General features: G+C 37.9%; 1 protein-coding gene across 1 annotated transcript in view; it reads left to right on the forward strand.

Annotated features, from left to right (window-relative positions):
- The window catches only part of PolD2 (DNA polymerase delta subunit 2), a 46,986-nt gene extending 32,655 nt beyond the window's left edge, over nt 1-14,331 (forward strand). Inside the window, exons 6-10 of the mRNA XM_053796927.2 lie at nt 23-114; nt 937-1,029; nt 2,262-2,454; nt 9,989-10,090; nt 13,934-14,331. Coding sequence (XP_053652902.2) covers nt 23-114; nt 937-1,029; nt 2,262-2,454; nt 9,989-10,090; nt 13,934-14,094 — 641 coding nt within the window. The 3' untranslated portion in view covers nt 14,095-14,331. The remainder of the gene's footprint in view (nt 1-22; nt 115-936; nt 1,030-2,261; nt 2,455-9,988; nt 10,091-13,933) is intronic.
- Nucleotides 14,332-18,396: the final 4,065 nt, after the last annotated feature.

The following is an 18,396-nucleotide window of genomic DNA, read 5'->3' on the forward strand; positions in this document are numbered from 1 at the left end:
ATGAATTATTTTGATGTTTCAGGTAACTCAGTAAGTAGTACCAAAGGAGAGAAGGATAAGCCAGATAAAGTCAAGCTTGTGAAGGAGCTGGATGATATCCTCACACAGATTGCGGTAGGTTTTACCACAGAGAGAAGGCATTTGTTGAGCTCAGTGTAATTTAATACTTTTTTCTTTTACTTTTTTTTAGTTGTATCAATTTTGATTTTCTCCATGGGGAAATGGAGAAAAATCCTTCCTCCATAAGCCATGCATGTCATAAGAGGTGACTAAAATGCCAGGAGCAAGGGGCTAGTAACCCCCCCTTCTCCTGTATAAATTACTAAATTTGAAAAGAAGAAAAGGCCTTCATTTCTTCTTTTTTTGGGGTCACCTTGCCTCGGTGGGAACAACCGATGTGTTAAAATCATTTCTGATTTCTAGCCATCATGTTAAATTGTAATTGGCACCAGTGTCTTGCATTAAAGCATTAACATTGAATAATATTTCCTTATTAAACATCTGTACAGTGAAATATTTTGTGTAATAAATGTTATTAGGGAGTCATGCAGCTCCAGGAGTGTTGGAGGCTTGATGATGCATTGTCTGAATGTGAGACAATCATGTTCCCTACTTGTACTGAACTATATTAGTATAATTAAGTAGTATGTTTGTTTCACATATACCACACTGAGTATGTATATGTAACTAGATAGCACGTCTGTCTTGTATAGAGCAGACAGTTTGAGTATACATTACTAGGCAGCATGTCTGTCTCATATGTAGCAGACAGTGTGAGTGTCTTTAACCAAGTAGCACCTCTCTCTTACATTTATCAGACAGAAGATTGAACTACCTCCACTCTGCAGGCTTGATTACCTAGATGGTTGTAGTTCTTCACACAAACATGTAACCTTTGATGGCCAAGTGTTATTGTCAGCTCTTCTCTATGAACAGAGTGTCTGCCCTGTGGATGTCATGCCGGGAGAATTTGACCCAGCAAACCATGTGATGCCCCAACAACCTCTTCACCGCTGTATGTTTCCAAAGGTGCAAAATAGTGTTTTTTTGTTTACAGCCCTACTTTCTGTTTCAGTGTATTTTGTTGTAGTTTAACTCAGGAAACATTGTTCTTATCAGTATACAGATTTTTTTGATGGTACAACACACCCATGAAGAGAAAATTAAGCAGCAGATTAGATGAGTGTTTATTTTAACCTCACATTGAGGTCCTCTTCAGTAGATTTGAGAGCTCAAAATACACAGTATTCATCTTGCCTTCTGTTTTATTATCTCTATGTGGGGTTGTTTGTGTCTACATGGAGAATGTTCTGAGGGTCAGTGCTCATGTGTCTAGGACTCGAGGTGGATTCCCTGATGAACCAGGCTGTTGGTGCTAGTCATGTGAAGTCCAATGCATGCACCACAGTCTGGCTGATCAGAATCTCTTTAGAAACTTGTCCAGTTCTCTCTTTGAAGATAGCCAGGAGTCTGTTGTTAATCATTGACAAGTAAAACAGTGAACTAACCATACCACGGGCGGGGATAGAACCCGTGATCAGAGAGTCTCAAAACTCCAGACCGTCGCGTTAGCCACTGGACCAGCTAGCCACAATAAGATTCGTCCAACTAGGTATATTTCTACACCATAGGAAGGTTAGCATAGGCACCACTGTGACCACAAATGCAAGTTTTTACAGACGAATCTCCAGCTAGCGTGGCCGTGATGAACTCTAGCTCAAGTCTTGAGTTTGGAGACTCTCTGATCGTGGGTTCTATCCCCACCTGTGGTATGGTTTGTTTGCAATTGTGTCATTACGATTTCGTGAGTCAAAACAGTGAACTTATTTTCTTGGTTTAAACTTGTCAGTAATGTACAAGTATCTCAGATGCCTTGTGAATACTAGTTAGATTAGATTAGCTTTAAATGCAGTCATTAAATTTTGCTCTCCCTTAACATATATATATTTTCACTTTTTTAGAGAGAGCAATTTTATGGTATGTTACTGAGCGTGATAGTCCACACATTTTGCACTAAAAATAAGGATCACGTGTTAGAAAAGTTAGGAGGAAGCAGAGTAGCTGGTTAAGGCATTATTTTTTTTTTATGCTACTGTTACTCACCAAGGCAGGGAGACTCAGTGAAGGAAAGGAACCTGCCTTGGTGAGAAATGGCTTACGTATTACATAGATTATTGACCAGCAATAATCTATGTCCTTGCTTCATCTAAAAAGACTTTTTGTGAAAAATTATTTTATTTACATTTTATATAACTTTTCAGGCTGCAGTATATACCTCAATGCAAAGTGTAACAAATCCATACGAGTGTGAGATTGGTGGTCGGGCATTTATTGGAATGTCAGGACAGAACGTAAAAGATATTAGTCGGTGTTCAACAATTGAGGATCCTCTCGACGTAATGGAGCGACTCTGTGACTGGGGTCATCTGGCTCCCTCAGCTCCAGACACACTTAGTAAGTTTGGTGAGAATTTGTCAGTGTTAATTTTCTGTGCACTTTTTCTCATTGTTATAGTTCTCCATGGCAAAACTTACCCGTGTACTGCATTTCACCATATACTAACTGGCCATCTTAAGGCCAGCCAGTATTCATCATGAGAACTCAGTTTGGCCACTCTAATATATACTAACATTTCATGACTGATTGCCAGAAATCATGGAATATGATACTATGCTTTGCATCATTGTATTGTAGTGTGTCTTGATCCATCATGGGCGGGTCAAGACATACTTGTGCTGTCTGGGAGGTCAGAGGATCGAGCCTCCAGCATTACACATGTACATTTTGTACTGTATTATATAGTGGTCTGATGAAACAAACAAAAGTTTAATTGAACAGTTATGTCAATAACTGTAATTTGTATTAATTGTGTAGACCTGATATCCAAAATCTCACAACTTTCTGTAAATAGTATAATAAGGACTTGGATAATGTGATTTCGGCTTCAGTATTTCATACACAAACCCACTCGTAACTTACAAATACACAAGTTACACACATCCTTACTTAAAAACACAGTGCTTGGCAACTAGTTAAAGTTTAATGGCCACCTAGTCACAGTACAAACGTGTATATGGAACATAACTATTCTATGTACTATTGTTTTTTTTTATATATAAACCATTTGTTTGAAAATTGAAAAACCTGCAAGTAAGTAAGTAAGTAAGTAAGTAAGTTTATTCAGGTATACACAAATACAGTTACATAGAATTATCATACATAGCAGCATATGTGTAGAGAACCTAGGATAACCCAAAAAAGTCAGACAGAGTGACTTATTTCCATTGGGGTCCTTTGGCAACTCAACTAGTTTGTTAGTTTTATACCTTCTATATTTGCCTTGCATAGTATTTGTGTATTTAGTGGTACAGTATAATGATATAGCAAAGAACCTTTTGCTTATACGATGTTTCACTATTAGGGGCTTTATCAGCATAAGATAAAGTCAGCAGTATATGAGCACTGAGTGATAGTACTGTGTGCCTTTTTGTTTTTTTCTTAAACTCTGACCATTTCCCACTGTAACATGACCCCAAAAAGAGGAAACACATTCACCATCATTCATTCAATCACTGTTTTGCCAGAAGTGCACTGACATCACATTTTGGGTGACTCCAAGCTGCAACATCTTCGCTGCTCCTTTAGAGCGCAAGCACTGTACTCTTGTATTATGTGCTGTTGACTTTTTTATCTTTCTTAAGAACATAAGAAAGGAGGAACACTGCAGCAGGCCTGTTGGCCTATACTAGGCAGGTCCTTTACAATCCATCCCACTAACAAAACATTTGCCCAACCCAATTTTCAATGCTACCCAAGAAATAAGGTCTGGTAACTCTATCCACTCATTTGCAAGTCCCACTCAAATCCAACCCCCCTCACTCATATATTTCTTCAACCTAAATTTGAAACTATCCAAAGTCCTAGTCTCAGTAACCCAACTAGGTAGACTGTTCCACTCATCAACTACCCTATTTCCAAACCAATACTTTCCTATGTCCTTTCTAAACCTAAACTTGTCTAATTTAAATCCATTACTGCGGGTTCTCTCTTGGAGAGATATCCTCAAGACCTTATTAATATCCCCTCTATTAATACCCATCTTCCACTTATACACTTCTCTCATGTCTCCCCTCATTCTTCGTCTAACAAGTGAATGTAATTTAAGAGTCTTCAATCTTTCTTCATAAAGAAGATTTCTAATGCTATGTATTAATTTAGTCATTCTACGCTGAATGTTTTCTAACGAATTTATGTCCATTCTGTAATATGGAGACCAGAACTGAGCTGCATAATCTAGGTGAGGCCTTACTAATGATGTATAAAGCTGCAGTATGACCTCTGGACTTCTGTTGCTTACACTTCTTGATGTAAATCCCAATAATCTATTTGCCTTATTACGTACACTTAGGCATTGTTGTCTTGGTTTAAGGTTGCTGCTCACCATAACCCCCAAGTCCTTTTTGCAATCTGTATGGCTAGGTTCTACATTATTTAACTTATAAGTGCTAGGGTTATGGACACTCCTGAGCTTCAGACCCTTGCATTTATCTACATTGAACTGCATCTGCCACTTTTCTGACCAAGAATAGAGTTTGTCTAAATCCTCCTGAAGTTCCCTAACATCCACGTTTGAATCAATCATCCTACCTATCTCTGTCATCAGCGAATTTGCTCATATCACTAGTAATACCCTCATCAAGGTCATTGATATATATTATAAACAACAACGGGCCTAAGACTGATCCCTGTGGTATGCCACTTGTTACAGATCCCCACTCAGATTTAACCCCATTTAAGCATGCTCTCTGCTTCCTATTAGTGAGCCATGACTCGATCTGTGAGAGCACTTTTCCCCCAATGCCATGAGCTGCCACTTTTTTTAACAATCTCTGGTGCGGTACTCTATCAAAAGCCTTACTAAAATCTAAATAAACAATATTGAATTCTTTACCATGATCAACGGCCTCAAAAGCTTTACTGAAGAAGGTTAATAAATTAGTTAGGCAGGAGCGGCCTCTCATGAATCCATGCTGAGTATCATTAATCAAGCTGTGCTTATCGAGATGGCTTCTTATATTATCAGCTATAATTGACTAGTAATTTGCCTACAATTGAGGTTAGGCTTATTGGGCGGTAATTTGACGGTAACGACTTGTCCCCTGCTTTGAAAATAGGAATAACATTAGTTATCTTCCACATATCAGACACCACCTGTTTGAAGAGAAATATTAAAAATATTAGTCACTGGTTCACAAAGTTCCATTTTACACTCTTTAAGAACCCTTGAAAAAAGTTCATCAGGGCCCGGGGATTTATTTTGCTTTAACCAGTCTATCTGTTTGATAACCAATTCGGTAGTGACTGTGATATTGCATAATTTATCATCATCAGGCCCATTATAAAAATTAATTACTGGGATATTGTTAGTGTCTTCCTGAGTGAGATGCCCAGAGTTATTTTTAAGGGGACCTATCTTATCTCTAACTTTTGTTCTGTAAACCTGGAAAAAACTTTTTAGGTTTGTTTTCGAATCCCTAGCAACTTTAATTTCATAGTCCCGTTTAGCTTTTCTTATCCCCTTTTTAATGTCCCTCTTAATGTCAATATACCAATTCATAAGATGACCCTCACCTCTTTTGATATGCCTATAAATTCCTTTTTTCTGTCATAAAAGATATCTGAGCCTATTATTCATCCATTTGGGGTCATTTCTATTCAATCTAATTTCCTTATATGGGATAAATGTCCTTTGGGCAGCATGTATTGTGTTAAGAAAGCTGTCATACTGATAGCTCTCTTTGTTACCCCAGTCCACAGATGATAAGTGTTCCCTAAGCCCATTGTAATCTGCTAAGCAAAAATCTGAGACCAGTACTGAATTATCCCTACTATCATACTTCCATTCAATGCTAAAGTTAATTGATTTGTGATCGCTTGTGCCGAGTTCCTCTGTAATTTCTAAATTATCAACAAGGGTTTCCTTGTTTGCCAAAACCAAGTCAAGCAGGTTATTTCACCTTGTAGGCTCTGTCACAAACTGCTTCAAAAAACACTCCTAAACTACTTCTAAGAAGTCGTTTGATTCTAAATTCCCAGTCAAGAAATTCCAATCAGTATGACTAAAGTTGAAGTCTCCTAGAATTACTACGTTATAGTGTCTTGTGGCCTTAACAATTTCCTCCCATAGTAGTCTCCCTTGGTCCCTATCTAAGTTTGGGGGACGGTATATCACACCTAAAATCAATTTTTCATGTCCCTCTGAAAATTCTATCCAAACAGACTCTATATGTGTTACTTCAGACTTAATACCCATTTTTATGCAACAGTTCAAGCGATCTCGGACATACAGTGCTACCCCACCCCCCTTCCCGATACTTCTGTCTACCTGGAATAATTTAAAACCCTGTATGTGACATTCAGCAGGCATGTCTCAATTTTTCGTATTGAACCACGTCTCAGTTAAGGCAAATACATCAATGTTACCTGCACTAGCATTAGTCTCAACTCGTCCATCTTATTCCTAGCACTACGACTATTTGTGTAATATATATTTAAGGACCCTCCTTTCTCTTTACCCTTCCTGCTCCTTTCTGTTATTCCAATAAACCTATTACTGTCTTTGTCACCTAGTGCCACTGGCTTTCCAATATCCACGTCATTTTGCCTATTACTAGTTCTCCTAGTACTCATATTACTACACTGGGACTTCACTGTTTTACTGCCAAAACCCATACCACTAACTTTTCCTAGTTTAAAGACCTAACAGCTCCCATCACTGCGTTGGCCAGTGCTCCCACCCCACACCTAGATAAGTGAACCCCATCCCTGGCATACATGTCATTTCTGCCATAGAAGAGGTCCCAGTTGTCAATGAATGTTACCGCATTTTCCTTACAGTATTTGTCCAGCCAACAGTTGACACCAATTGCCCTGGACAACCATTCATTTCCAACTCCTCTCCTTGGCAGAATACCACATATGACAGGGTTCCTGCCCTTCCTCCTAATTATCTCTATTGCTGACCTATACCTGCTAATCAGGTCCTCACTCCTATGTCTGCCAACATCGTTGCCTCCAGCACTGAGACAGATAATAGGATTGCTCCCATTACCTCTCATAATGTCATCCAGATGGCTAACAATATCCTTCAAGCAGAATGCCCTATCCATAAGAACATAAGAACGAAGGAACACTGCAACATTCCTACTGACCCATGCGGAGCAGGTCCTCCCCCCCCCTCCCCCCCGGATTAGCCCAATGACCCACCCAGACTGGTCATCTCCACTCAAGGATGGAGCACTGTACCAGACCCAGCAGCACAAGCTAGTCAGGTCCAACTCACACCCATCCACACCCGCTCATGTATTTATCTAACCTATTTTTAAAACTACACAACGTTTTAGCCTGAATAACTGTACTTGGGAGTTTGTTCCACTCATCCACAACTCTATTACCAAACCAGTGCTTTCCTATATCCTTCCTGAATCTGAATTTTTCCAACTTGAAACCAATCCTGCGAGTCCTGTCTTGGCTGGAAATTTTCAGCACGCTATTTACATCCCCTTTATTTATTCCTGTTTTCCATTTATACACCTTGATCATATCCCCCCTAATTCTACGCCTTTCAAGAGAGTACAGATTTAGGGCCTTCAGTCTATCCTCATAGGGAAGATTTCTGATACATGGGATCATCTTTGTCATCTAATCTGGCTATCCCCAACAACAACAATGTTTTTACCTTCCTTGGCGACGTTCGTCGTGATGTTCCCAGTAGTCGGCTCACATTCGTTAGGTAGCATTACACCTTCACTTGTGGAATTCTTTCAACAAACCAGCCATATCCCACCGAGGCAGGATGGCCCAAAAAGAAAAACTTAAGTCTCTCTTTTTAACTCTAGTAATGAATACATAAGTGGTTACTAGCCCCTTGCTCCCAGCATGTTAGTCACCTCTTATAACATGCATGGCTTACTGAGGAAGTATTCTGTTCCACTTTCCCATGGAGATAAGAGGAAATAAACAAGAGCAAGAACTAGTAAGAAAATAGAAGAAAACCCAGAGGAGTTTGTATATACATGTATGTGCTTGTACTGTACATGCAAGTACAGTGTGACCTCAGCATAAGTAGAAGTAGCATGATGCACCTGAAATCTTGCATGTTTATAAGACAGAAAAAAAAGACACCAGCAGTCCTGCCATCATATAAAACAATTACAGGCTTCTATTTTTACACTGACTTGGCAGGATGGTAGTACCTCTGGGCAGTTGCTGTCTACCAACCTACTACCTATGGACTATTTTTATCCTTGCAGATAAAACTTTGTATAAATAAAAGGTTCTTCCTTGCTATAAGTGTCTTCATACTATGGATGCGCTGATAAACTTTAGCCAATATTAATATGTACTGCCAAAATTAGCCAATACCCATTGATATTGGTACAAATACTGATATGATCTAAATATTGGTACCAATACTGATATGATCTAAATTAGACTATTCTGATACTGATAGTTTTAGGATGAAACCAATACAGTGGAACCTCAATTAACGATATTAATCTGTTCCAGAGAGCCTGTCCTTAACCGTTTTTATCATTATCCAATTTAATTTTCCCCATAGGAAATAATGGAATTCCAATTAATCCGTTCCTGCTGTCAGGAGGCATGCCAAAATAGTACTTCAATATGACGCTGTTATCAACTCTACGGCTTATTTATCTATCACAATTCATCTAATATTACATAATAAATAATAATAATAACATAGAAACATGATATATACTCTAGACTGAATAAAGTATGTCATAATGTATGTGAGGAGTAAGTGCTGGAAGTGTTGTTGTTGGGTTTATAAGGGCCACTGAGAGAAGCCATACATATTAGTGGTGGAGGAGGCTTCTGCCACCACCACTATCCACAAACAATATATGTACGTAATTTATAAATAAGAAATATTTACATTTTAATTTATAAATAAGTAAGTAAATTTATTCAGGTATACACAAATACAGTTATGTACATAGATTATCATACATAGCAGCATATGTGTAAAGTACCTAGGATAACCAAAAAAGTCAGAGTGACTTATTTCCATTGGGATCCTTTTATATTTAGACTTACATTTAATTTTATACTTACACTTTTATATTTACACTTACCTTGGAGGAGATGTTAGTTTAATTAGTTAGTTTGATGGAGGAGATGCTGGCAGAGGTTTAGGGTGGTGGAAGATACGTAGCAGGGCGGCATTATGTTCATTGGCTCGATACACATCCAACAGCATTGGAGAGTTACTTTTGTGTCGTTTTTCTCTCGTTTACTAGCCTAACTTACTTGCTGCACTATTAATTCTACACTTTATCGCTGGCTGGCACTATAGCCTTTATCAGTACCTGCTGCTTTAGTATCGTACATATCGCAGAATCCCTGAATCACTGCGGAAGGCACCTTCTTCCCTCTCTCTTCCTCCTCCACCCTGGTACTTTGCTACAAGTTTTTTCTTGAATTTTATTGCTTCTTTCCTTCTTTATCACAGGGCTTGCACTAGAAACTTTCTTTGGGCCCATGGTGGCTTATTGAGCAGTTACAAGAACTAAAAACAATGAAATAATACAAAATATATCGCATGGATGCGTGGAATGGTCCTCCCTGGCTTGTAAACAATGGCACACTACCTTGTACATGGGCTCAGGCTACGCGGACATATTCAGGACGAATGTCCTTAACTGAGTTTTTCATCATTAGCCGAGCCAATATTTTGACGCAAAAACGCATTGGTATCCAATTTTATAGCTATCCGATAGCATTGTTAACTGAAGGTCCACTGTGCTACCAAAATTTCCCAATAACCATTTATCAGATTACAGCCATATATCCACATATACTAATGTGTTGTGTAACAGTCACTGTCATAACCACAACCAAGGTACTGTTGACAAGACACAAAAATAAGTACTACATTTATGCATTTTTTATTTCTTTTCTCCAGCGGCTTATCCTTACTATAATGAAGAGCCATTTGTAATGGATTTGTGTCCAGATGTTATGTTTACTGGAAACCAAGAAGCTTATAGCACTCGCATTATGGAAGGTAAGTAGAAATATCCATGTTAGTTTGCTTAAGTTACCTTAATCTTCAAATAAAACCTGTGTTGTATTGGCTATATCTGATGTAAATAGTTTAGAAAACCGATAAGCTGAAGAATGAGACACGTGCAACATTTGGGAATCTTTATTAATGTTTTGTTCAGCTAGGCTGAGAGACTTGATTACTTCAAACTCCTCTTCTTCCACCATTCTTCTTTGTACTGGACTGAAGAAGTCACTGGCTGGCAAAATGTTTCTGTAATAAAGATTCCCAAATGTTGCACAAGTGGAAGAGGCTGTAAGTCAGCAGGGAAATGAAGTGACTCGTAAAATATAAAGGCTTAAACTCTTTTGGGTGTGTTCACCCTAGTATATATCCTAATGGAAAAAATTTCTTTTGAACTCTTAATATTTTTCAATCACTCTATTTCCTCTTGTAAGTGGTTTTCAGGTAAAAGCACATCATTCATTTTTTCTTCTACATGATTTTTTTTTTTTTATCAAACCGGCCATATCCCATTGAGGCAGGGTAACCTAAAATGAAAAACAAAAGTTTCTCTTTTTAAATTTAGTAATGTATACAGGAGAAGGGGTTACTAGCCCCTTGCATCCGGCATTTTAGTCACCTCTTACAACACAAATAGCTTATGGAGGAAAAACTCTGTTCTACTTCCCCATAGAGGATTCTGATCTGTTAATATTTAATATCTGATCCATGAATGATTTATTTTAACATTTCAGCCATCTCCCACTGAGATAGGGTGAACTGAAAAAGAAGAAACGCTTTCACCACCACTCACGCCATCACCATCTTGCCATAGGCATGCTGACATTACAGGTCAGGTGCCCTTCCAAACTGTAATACCGCCACCCCTCCTTCAAAGTGCAGGAACTGTACTTTCCACCTCCGAGACTCAGATCTGGCTAATTGGTTTTCCTGAATCCCTTCATAAATGTTAACTTGTTCACACTCCAACAGTATGTCAGTTGTACATGTTATTAATTGTAGTAGTTTATAAATAACTTTACAACTTTTACACTGTCTCTCTGTCCCTATCTCTTGTTACTTAATCTTATATTTGTGCCTTGCTTCTTTTATGCTAAACTAATAATAATTGCATGAATATCCTGCTTCTGGTGAGTGTGCACGAGCGTGTTAAATAGGAGTGAGTGGAGGCAAAGGGTTTTTATAACTTGACATACTGTTGGAGTGTGAGCAAAGTACAGTAAACCGTTATTTAGCACAGTAGTTACGTTCCTGAAAATGCCATGTTAGGTAAAATCGTGTTAAGTGAACTGAAGAACTTATGGGAAAAATAGGGTTATGTTCCTGGGAGCCCCCAGAAAGCCAAACAACTTTTTTTTAGACCAACAGATATTTCAAAAATAAAAGTGAACATGTAATTGTAGTTCATTGCCGTGATATATTACTGCTTAAGACTACAAATGCAATAGAAATAATAGTATTTCTTACCTTAAATTGTGGGTAATGGTGTTTGTGGATGATTGTGGAGAGGTGGATATGGATGGTGTGGCCCTACTGGGCTGAGGTGGATGGTTGTTAGTTGTTGACAGAAGTGGATGGTAGAGGTTCTGGTACTGAAGTTGATGGTTGTATTGGAGTGTGCATAATATCTGTAATGGATCTCTGAGCTCTTTTACCCTGTAATACATTATACATCATCAGCTGGTCTAGACCCCGTTTTAAAGCACTGCTTCTAGATTTGTTAGGGTTCTCTTCAGTGAAAAAGTCTGCTAGTTTAGCAGTAGCATGGAAGTGCTCACATAACTGCTGCAATGTTAACTGTTTTTCTTCAGGTTCTTCTTCTTCTTCTTCTTCTTCTTCTTCTTCTGTTATCTCCCTTCCCTGTATCTGTGCATCGAGCTCTGCCAACATATCCTCTGGACTCCTGTCTTCATCATCATCATCTTCTAAGTGCTCATTCACACCTTCATTCATATCTTCAAAACTATCACCTGATAATCTCCTTGCCAGCTGAACAATTTTCTGAACCTGACTCCCAAGCAAGGTAAAACCAGTGAAAGAATTAACCACAGAAAGCCATAACTTTCCCCAGCTTGCATTTAATGTTGATAGGGGCACTTCATTCCATGCACTTCTGGCATAGCTGATAGCATCTGCAATGTTAAATTTATTCCAGAAGCTTGGTACTGCCAAGTTGGAATCAGATTCTATTGATGCAACTAGTTTTTTCATGCCTTTTTTTGTGTAGTTACACTTGAATGACTTAATAACTCCTCGATCCAGTGGTTGTATTAAAGATGTTGTATTTGGAGATAAAAATACAACTTTTACATGTGGGGTCACATCCAGCAAAGCTTGTGGATGAGTATAGGAATTATCAGGAATGAAGAGAGCCTTGAATGCAAGGTTCTTGCTGTGCAGGTAAAACTTGACTTCAGGAATAAAGTGATGCTTAAACCAGTCAATAAATATTTCCTCTGTCATCCATGCTGACTGGTTTGACCTCCAAATTACTGGTAAGGTATTTTTATCTACACCTTTCAAAGCACGAGAATTCTTAGAGCAGTAAATAACCATGGGCATACACTTGAAATCACCTGATGCATTACCACAAAGGAGCAAGGTGAAGCGATCCTTTGCTCTCTTGAAGCCTGGTGCACTGTTCTCTTGCTGACTGACATAAGTTCATGTTGGCATTTTTTTCTAAAAAACACTTGTCACATCAGCATTAAACACTTGATGTGGCTCATAGCCACCCTCAGAAATGATTTCCTGCAATTCAGCAGGAAAATTACTTGCTGCTATATGATCAGCTGAAGCACTTTCACCAGAAAACTTAATATTATGTAACTTAAAGGTGTGGAACAAGCCTGTGCTAAACACACACACTTTTTTAGGCCTTCCTTCCTTATCACACGCTGCTTTAAACAACTGTAAGGCCTTTTCCCTAATTAAGAGGAAATTGTCTTTTGTTCAGTCCACTCAAGCAGCAAGTTTGCTGTTTTATTTACTTGTTGAGACCTATATGTCATTCTTTTCATGAGTTGATATCTTGGGTTATTCATTACACAAGCTCGTATATTCGCCTTGTTCTCTTTAATTGTACGAACCGACGCTTCATTAAGGCCATAGGCCCTCACTATGTCCACCACACGTGATCCACTCTTAAGCTTGTCTAATATCTCAATTTTCTTCTCAATTCCTAGACTTGAACACTTAAACCTTTTCTTGTCACTTTCAGCAACACTTGTATGCTTACTGGGTGCCATGATTTAACAAATGGCAATGAAAATAAGAAAATATGTATGTAAATAAACACAGCGAAGTTCTCGAGTATCTTCGTCTTGCACACGTATGAACCAAACTGGAGGCTGGGAGTGTGGTGGGGGTGGGTGGCAGGGGGATGGCAGTAGGCCTCCCCCATTGACTCAATGGTATAACCCACCGCGGGCGACCAGGAGACCACATACTCAAAATTTTTCCCCTCCCGCGAATCGTGTTAAATTGATTATACGACGTGTTACATAAAATTGTGTCACAATTCTTCAGTCATGCTATACTCAAATTGTGCCAAATAAACTCATGCTAAATGATGGTCTACCGTAACAAGCCCGACTGGCTAGTCAGGCTTGAGTCCTGGAGGTGGAAAGTACAGTGCCTGCACTCTGAAGGAGGGGTGGAGATATGTTGCAGTTTTTTAAACTGCAGTATTGGCATGCCTCTGGGAAGACAGCGATGGATTGTGCGGGTCATCCTGTCTTGGTAGGAGACAGCCGGGAGTACTCGCTAAAAAATTTTATTCTGCATTTTTGCTCTTAACATAAATATTATGCATTAAATTGAATATCATTGTGTCCATAGCTGAGGACGGCCACAAGGTGACGTTAGTAAGTGTTCCACGTTTTAATAGTACGGGCACGTGTGCCCTGGTGAATCTTCGAAGCTTAGAGTGCCAGCCCTTGGCTTTCTCTGCTGACTCTTCAGACATTAACATTTCAAGCGGCCAAGAAGCAGAGAAATGAACAAGTCCTAAGGATAATAAAAAAATGTGTTCAATACAAACTTAAAGTTTTATTGTATTTAAGAAAAATTAAGTGTTAGAGTTGTTTTGCCACAGTGGCCATTTCCTGCCACAGCAGGTCAGTAATGTGTGCATGAAGTCCTTGTGAATTATCATTTTGAAGATATTTTAAGTGAAATAATTTGTTGACTTTGGCAACAGATACAACAGTGGATTCTGTTTATCAAGAGACTGGGCTTTCATAATGACCAGTACATTACTGAATAATATTTTTGTAATTCCAACAACAAAATGGGGGATTCATAACTTTACAACACTACTGTAGTACGTCTCTTGAAGTATTGTGTTCATTATTGTGGAAATATTTGTATTGCACAGTGTCATTTGCTGTCTTTAATTTTTGTAAGTAATAGTGTAGTTTTGATACTGTATTAGAAATAAAAACACTCAGTATTTGTAAATTATCTTGACCTATAAAATAAGTGAGATGTATATAACCTATGTTTTTTTTTTTTTTTTTTTTTTTTTTTTTTTTTTTTTTTTTTTTACATTTTGTACTGATATACCTCAAATACGTATATTGTTCATCTACAGGAGATATACCTCAGTTATATTGTTTCTTTACAGGACATTTGTATTTTCCATTTAATACTGTGTCAGTCTGCATTATAAACTCCATTCCAATTTTTACATTTTGTTGCTGTTACTTTAGAGTAAAATGTCAGTAATGAAAGAGACTGGTATGTAGGAGCAAATAAACAATAAAGCTTCATAGCGTGTAACAGAATTCTCTAGCGCATACTTCTAAGCTTAAGTTTTCTGAAGAAATTCAACCCATACAATTTATTTTTAACCCTTTGAGGGTTGAGACCCTTACTCGCAAACTTACTCCCAAGGTCAAAGAATTTAAAAAATATATGTATTTTCTTAGGAAATGATAAAGAATTTTTTACCAAATGTAAACCAAAAGCACAAAATTTGATGGAAAACCTAGGGAATTACACTCGCAAAGTTAGCGGTCTTGGCGATATTTACGCATCAGCAATTACCCCCTTTTTGAGCTTGGTTTTGGGCCAGTTCCATTGTTCCAGTCGACCAAATTCATAGCTGCTTAGCTAGAACTCCTTTTATGAGTACAAGAACCTGCACATTTATCTATTGCAACTACCAAATAAAGTGATCAGAAATTACTAATTTGGTCAATTTCACACAAAATTCAAGAAAGGCTAATTTCAAAATAGGGTCCAGAATAAATAATGTAGACATTCCTGACATTAAAATAACATTTTCTCTGTTTGTTAGTCATGTCTCCAGGACCCTCTTATATTATGCTTGCTTTTCATTTTGAATTTTTATTCACACAAAAAAATAGAATATTTACTGTTATTCAAACTACTGCATAATGGTAATAATGTATAAATAATGTCAGTGCATTCGTGAGTGCATATTAGACTGGCCAGTTGACATGTATTGGACGAATGACGTGTTTTGTTTACTCTTGAACATCGGCAAAAATCGAACATTTCCACTACTTTGTGCTCAATTTCAAGCCTACTCTTAGTCTGTACACCACTCAAAATCATCTCTATTTTTTGTAATATATCTTCCATTCTATCAAACGAGACCAAGAAACCGAGAATACAACCATAAAAAACAAACAAAAATACACCACAAAGTTGGTGTTTTACACCAAAAACACAGTTGCAGCTTTTTTTCTCATTTTGCATTGTGTGCTGCAGGATTTTTTTTATACTGCACACACTGACCATGCAGACCCAGTCTCTCATGTGTAGGTCTACTAGCTTTCTCCTGCAAGATTGGAAGCTACTAGAACTTTGGCATAGTATTACGGGACCGACCCTGGCTTCAAAGCCGTAATTTTACGGGACTGACCCTGAAAGGGTTAAATATACTGTACTTATTCAGAAATAAGATGTGCTGTTGACCTTCACACTTGTGACCTAGCTAGTTCCTCATAAGCCTTTGTAAGTCGGGTTGTTGTAAATTGAGCCTTTATTTGCCACAGATACATAACTACATAATCCATGTTGGTTCGTTAACCCTTTCAGGGTCCAGACCCCTGATCTGAATTTCTTATGAAAAGTAGAGAATCTTTTTCTGAAGGTAATGAAATAAAATGTGTGAAGTTTGATGGAAAATTGACAAAGTTATGTCATCACGAATTTTGCTGCATCAGCGATATTTACGCATCAGCAATTTTGCTGCATCAACGATATTTACCCATCAGCAATTTTGCTGCACCAGCAGTATTTATGCATCAGCAATTTTGCCCACTTTGACTCCTATTTTAGGCCAATTACATTGTTCCAGTTGACCAAATTCTTAGCTGTTTTACTAGTATGCCTTCTATTTTATCAATTGAGCACAAGAAACTGCCCAATCAACTATTTCAACTACCCAATAAAGTGATCAGAAATTAGTAATTTGGCCAATTTCACACAAATTTTAAAATATTCCAGTTTCAAAACAGGATCTAGAATTATCAATGCAGGCATTCCTGGCACTAAAATAACATTTCCTCTTTTCATTAGTTATGTTTCCAGGCTTTACACATAAATTCCATTTTGATTTTTTATTCACACCAATAAAACAGAAGAATTACTGTTATGCAGTATTGTAATAATTGTATACAAAATATCAGCGCATTTGTGAACACATATTAGACCCACCAACTGACGTGTATTGGACGCGTAATGTGATTTGTTTGCTCTTGAACATTGGCAAAAATCGAACATTTGTGCTACTTTGAACTCAATTTCAAGCTATTTTCAGTTATAAAACCAATCAAAATCATCTCTTTTTCTGTAATATATCTTCCAGTCTATCAATTGAGACCAAGAAACCATGACTACAACCATAAAAGCCATACGAAAAAATACATCACAAAGTCGCTATTTTAATCCAAAAACGTGGTCGCATTTTTTCTCATGCACTGCATGCTACAGGATTTTTTTTATATGGTGCATACTTACCACATAGATGCATTCTCTCATATCTAAGCCCATATTTACTGCTCACAGCTTATCTGAGTGAGCTGAGCTTATGGCATAGAGCTACAGCACTGACCCTGGCTTCAAAGCCATAGAACTACGGCATGGACCCTCAAAGGGTTAATTAGTTACAGTGATATCTCTATTTAATCCTAGGATTTGCTTATATATCTTTGTATTACATAACTTTTGTATTACATAACTTTTGTTTCTAAAAGTAGATATTAAAGTCACCTAGAATTATTGTCTCACAGTTGGGTGTAATTCTGAACTCTGCTATTGCAAAGTGTTCTCAGAACTGATTGGTTATACTCTAAGTGAAGGGAATGGTAACCATCTGCTTCTAGTATGAGTTTCTTCATACCATTAGTTTACCCCATTATTGTAGTACAATTGGGTCTTGCATTGTATTCAAAGTAATTTCTTATGTAAATGCATAGCCCACCCCTCTATTTGTCATTCCTCCAAATATTTTGTGTTCTAATCTTCTGTTATCACAATAAAATCAAAAGTGAAAGGGCCACTTGTTTTTTTGTTCCCCTACTTGTCTCTCAGTCCCTTTTATCCTTCCCCATCCTCCTCCTCTTTCCCCTCATTATCAGGGTTATGGTTAAAAAAGTTGAAGAACAGCTCCATCACACTGAGGGTTTATACAGTCCCAGGGCCATCCTTGCCCTGCTACTCAACTCACTTCAAGGGGAATATGTTGATGCTGGTAAAGGGCTCTTATTCCTGGGAAATAGAGCTGTCCTCTCTCTTCTTGAATCAAACCTGATTACTTCCCAGTCCTCTACAGGTTTAGCTTTTCCACAGTAATAATAATGATAAATATAATAATGATAATAATCAACAACAGCTACCAACTTTAACATTAAGGTTCAGATGGCTACAGAGCTGCTGATGCTCTTCAGATCATCAGTTATCACAGCATCAGATGTGTCATTTGGCACGGTCAGTGGTCACACACATGGCTCTCATCAGAAAGGGCAGGAGGATCAGTTCACAGACCTCTTAGGAGGTGTATTGATGCCAATGGAGAGCTCTAGATCAAAAGAACTGGACATATAGGTCTGAAAATTTATTTTGAATTTACACTATTGAGTAATTTAGCAGTGTCAAGTAGTAATTGTAATATATGAAATGTCTGTAATATTGACAATGACATAACACCACAGTGGGGTCTGATAAAGACCCATTCTCACTTCTGTAATCTTGTTTTTTTTCACTTGCTCTCAGGATGAGCATGTGGTGCACCATCAAGCAGCCCCTCGGGCAACACAACTGAAAAACTA

Source organism: Cherax quadricarinatus, chromosome 79 (assembly GCF_038502225.1).
Source record: "Cherax quadricarinatus isolate ZL_2023a chromosome 79, ASM3850222v1, whole genome shotgun sequence".
Taxonomy (NCBI): domain Eukaryota; kingdom Metazoa; phylum Arthropoda; class Malacostraca; order Decapoda; family Parastacidae; genus Cherax; species Cherax quadricarinatus.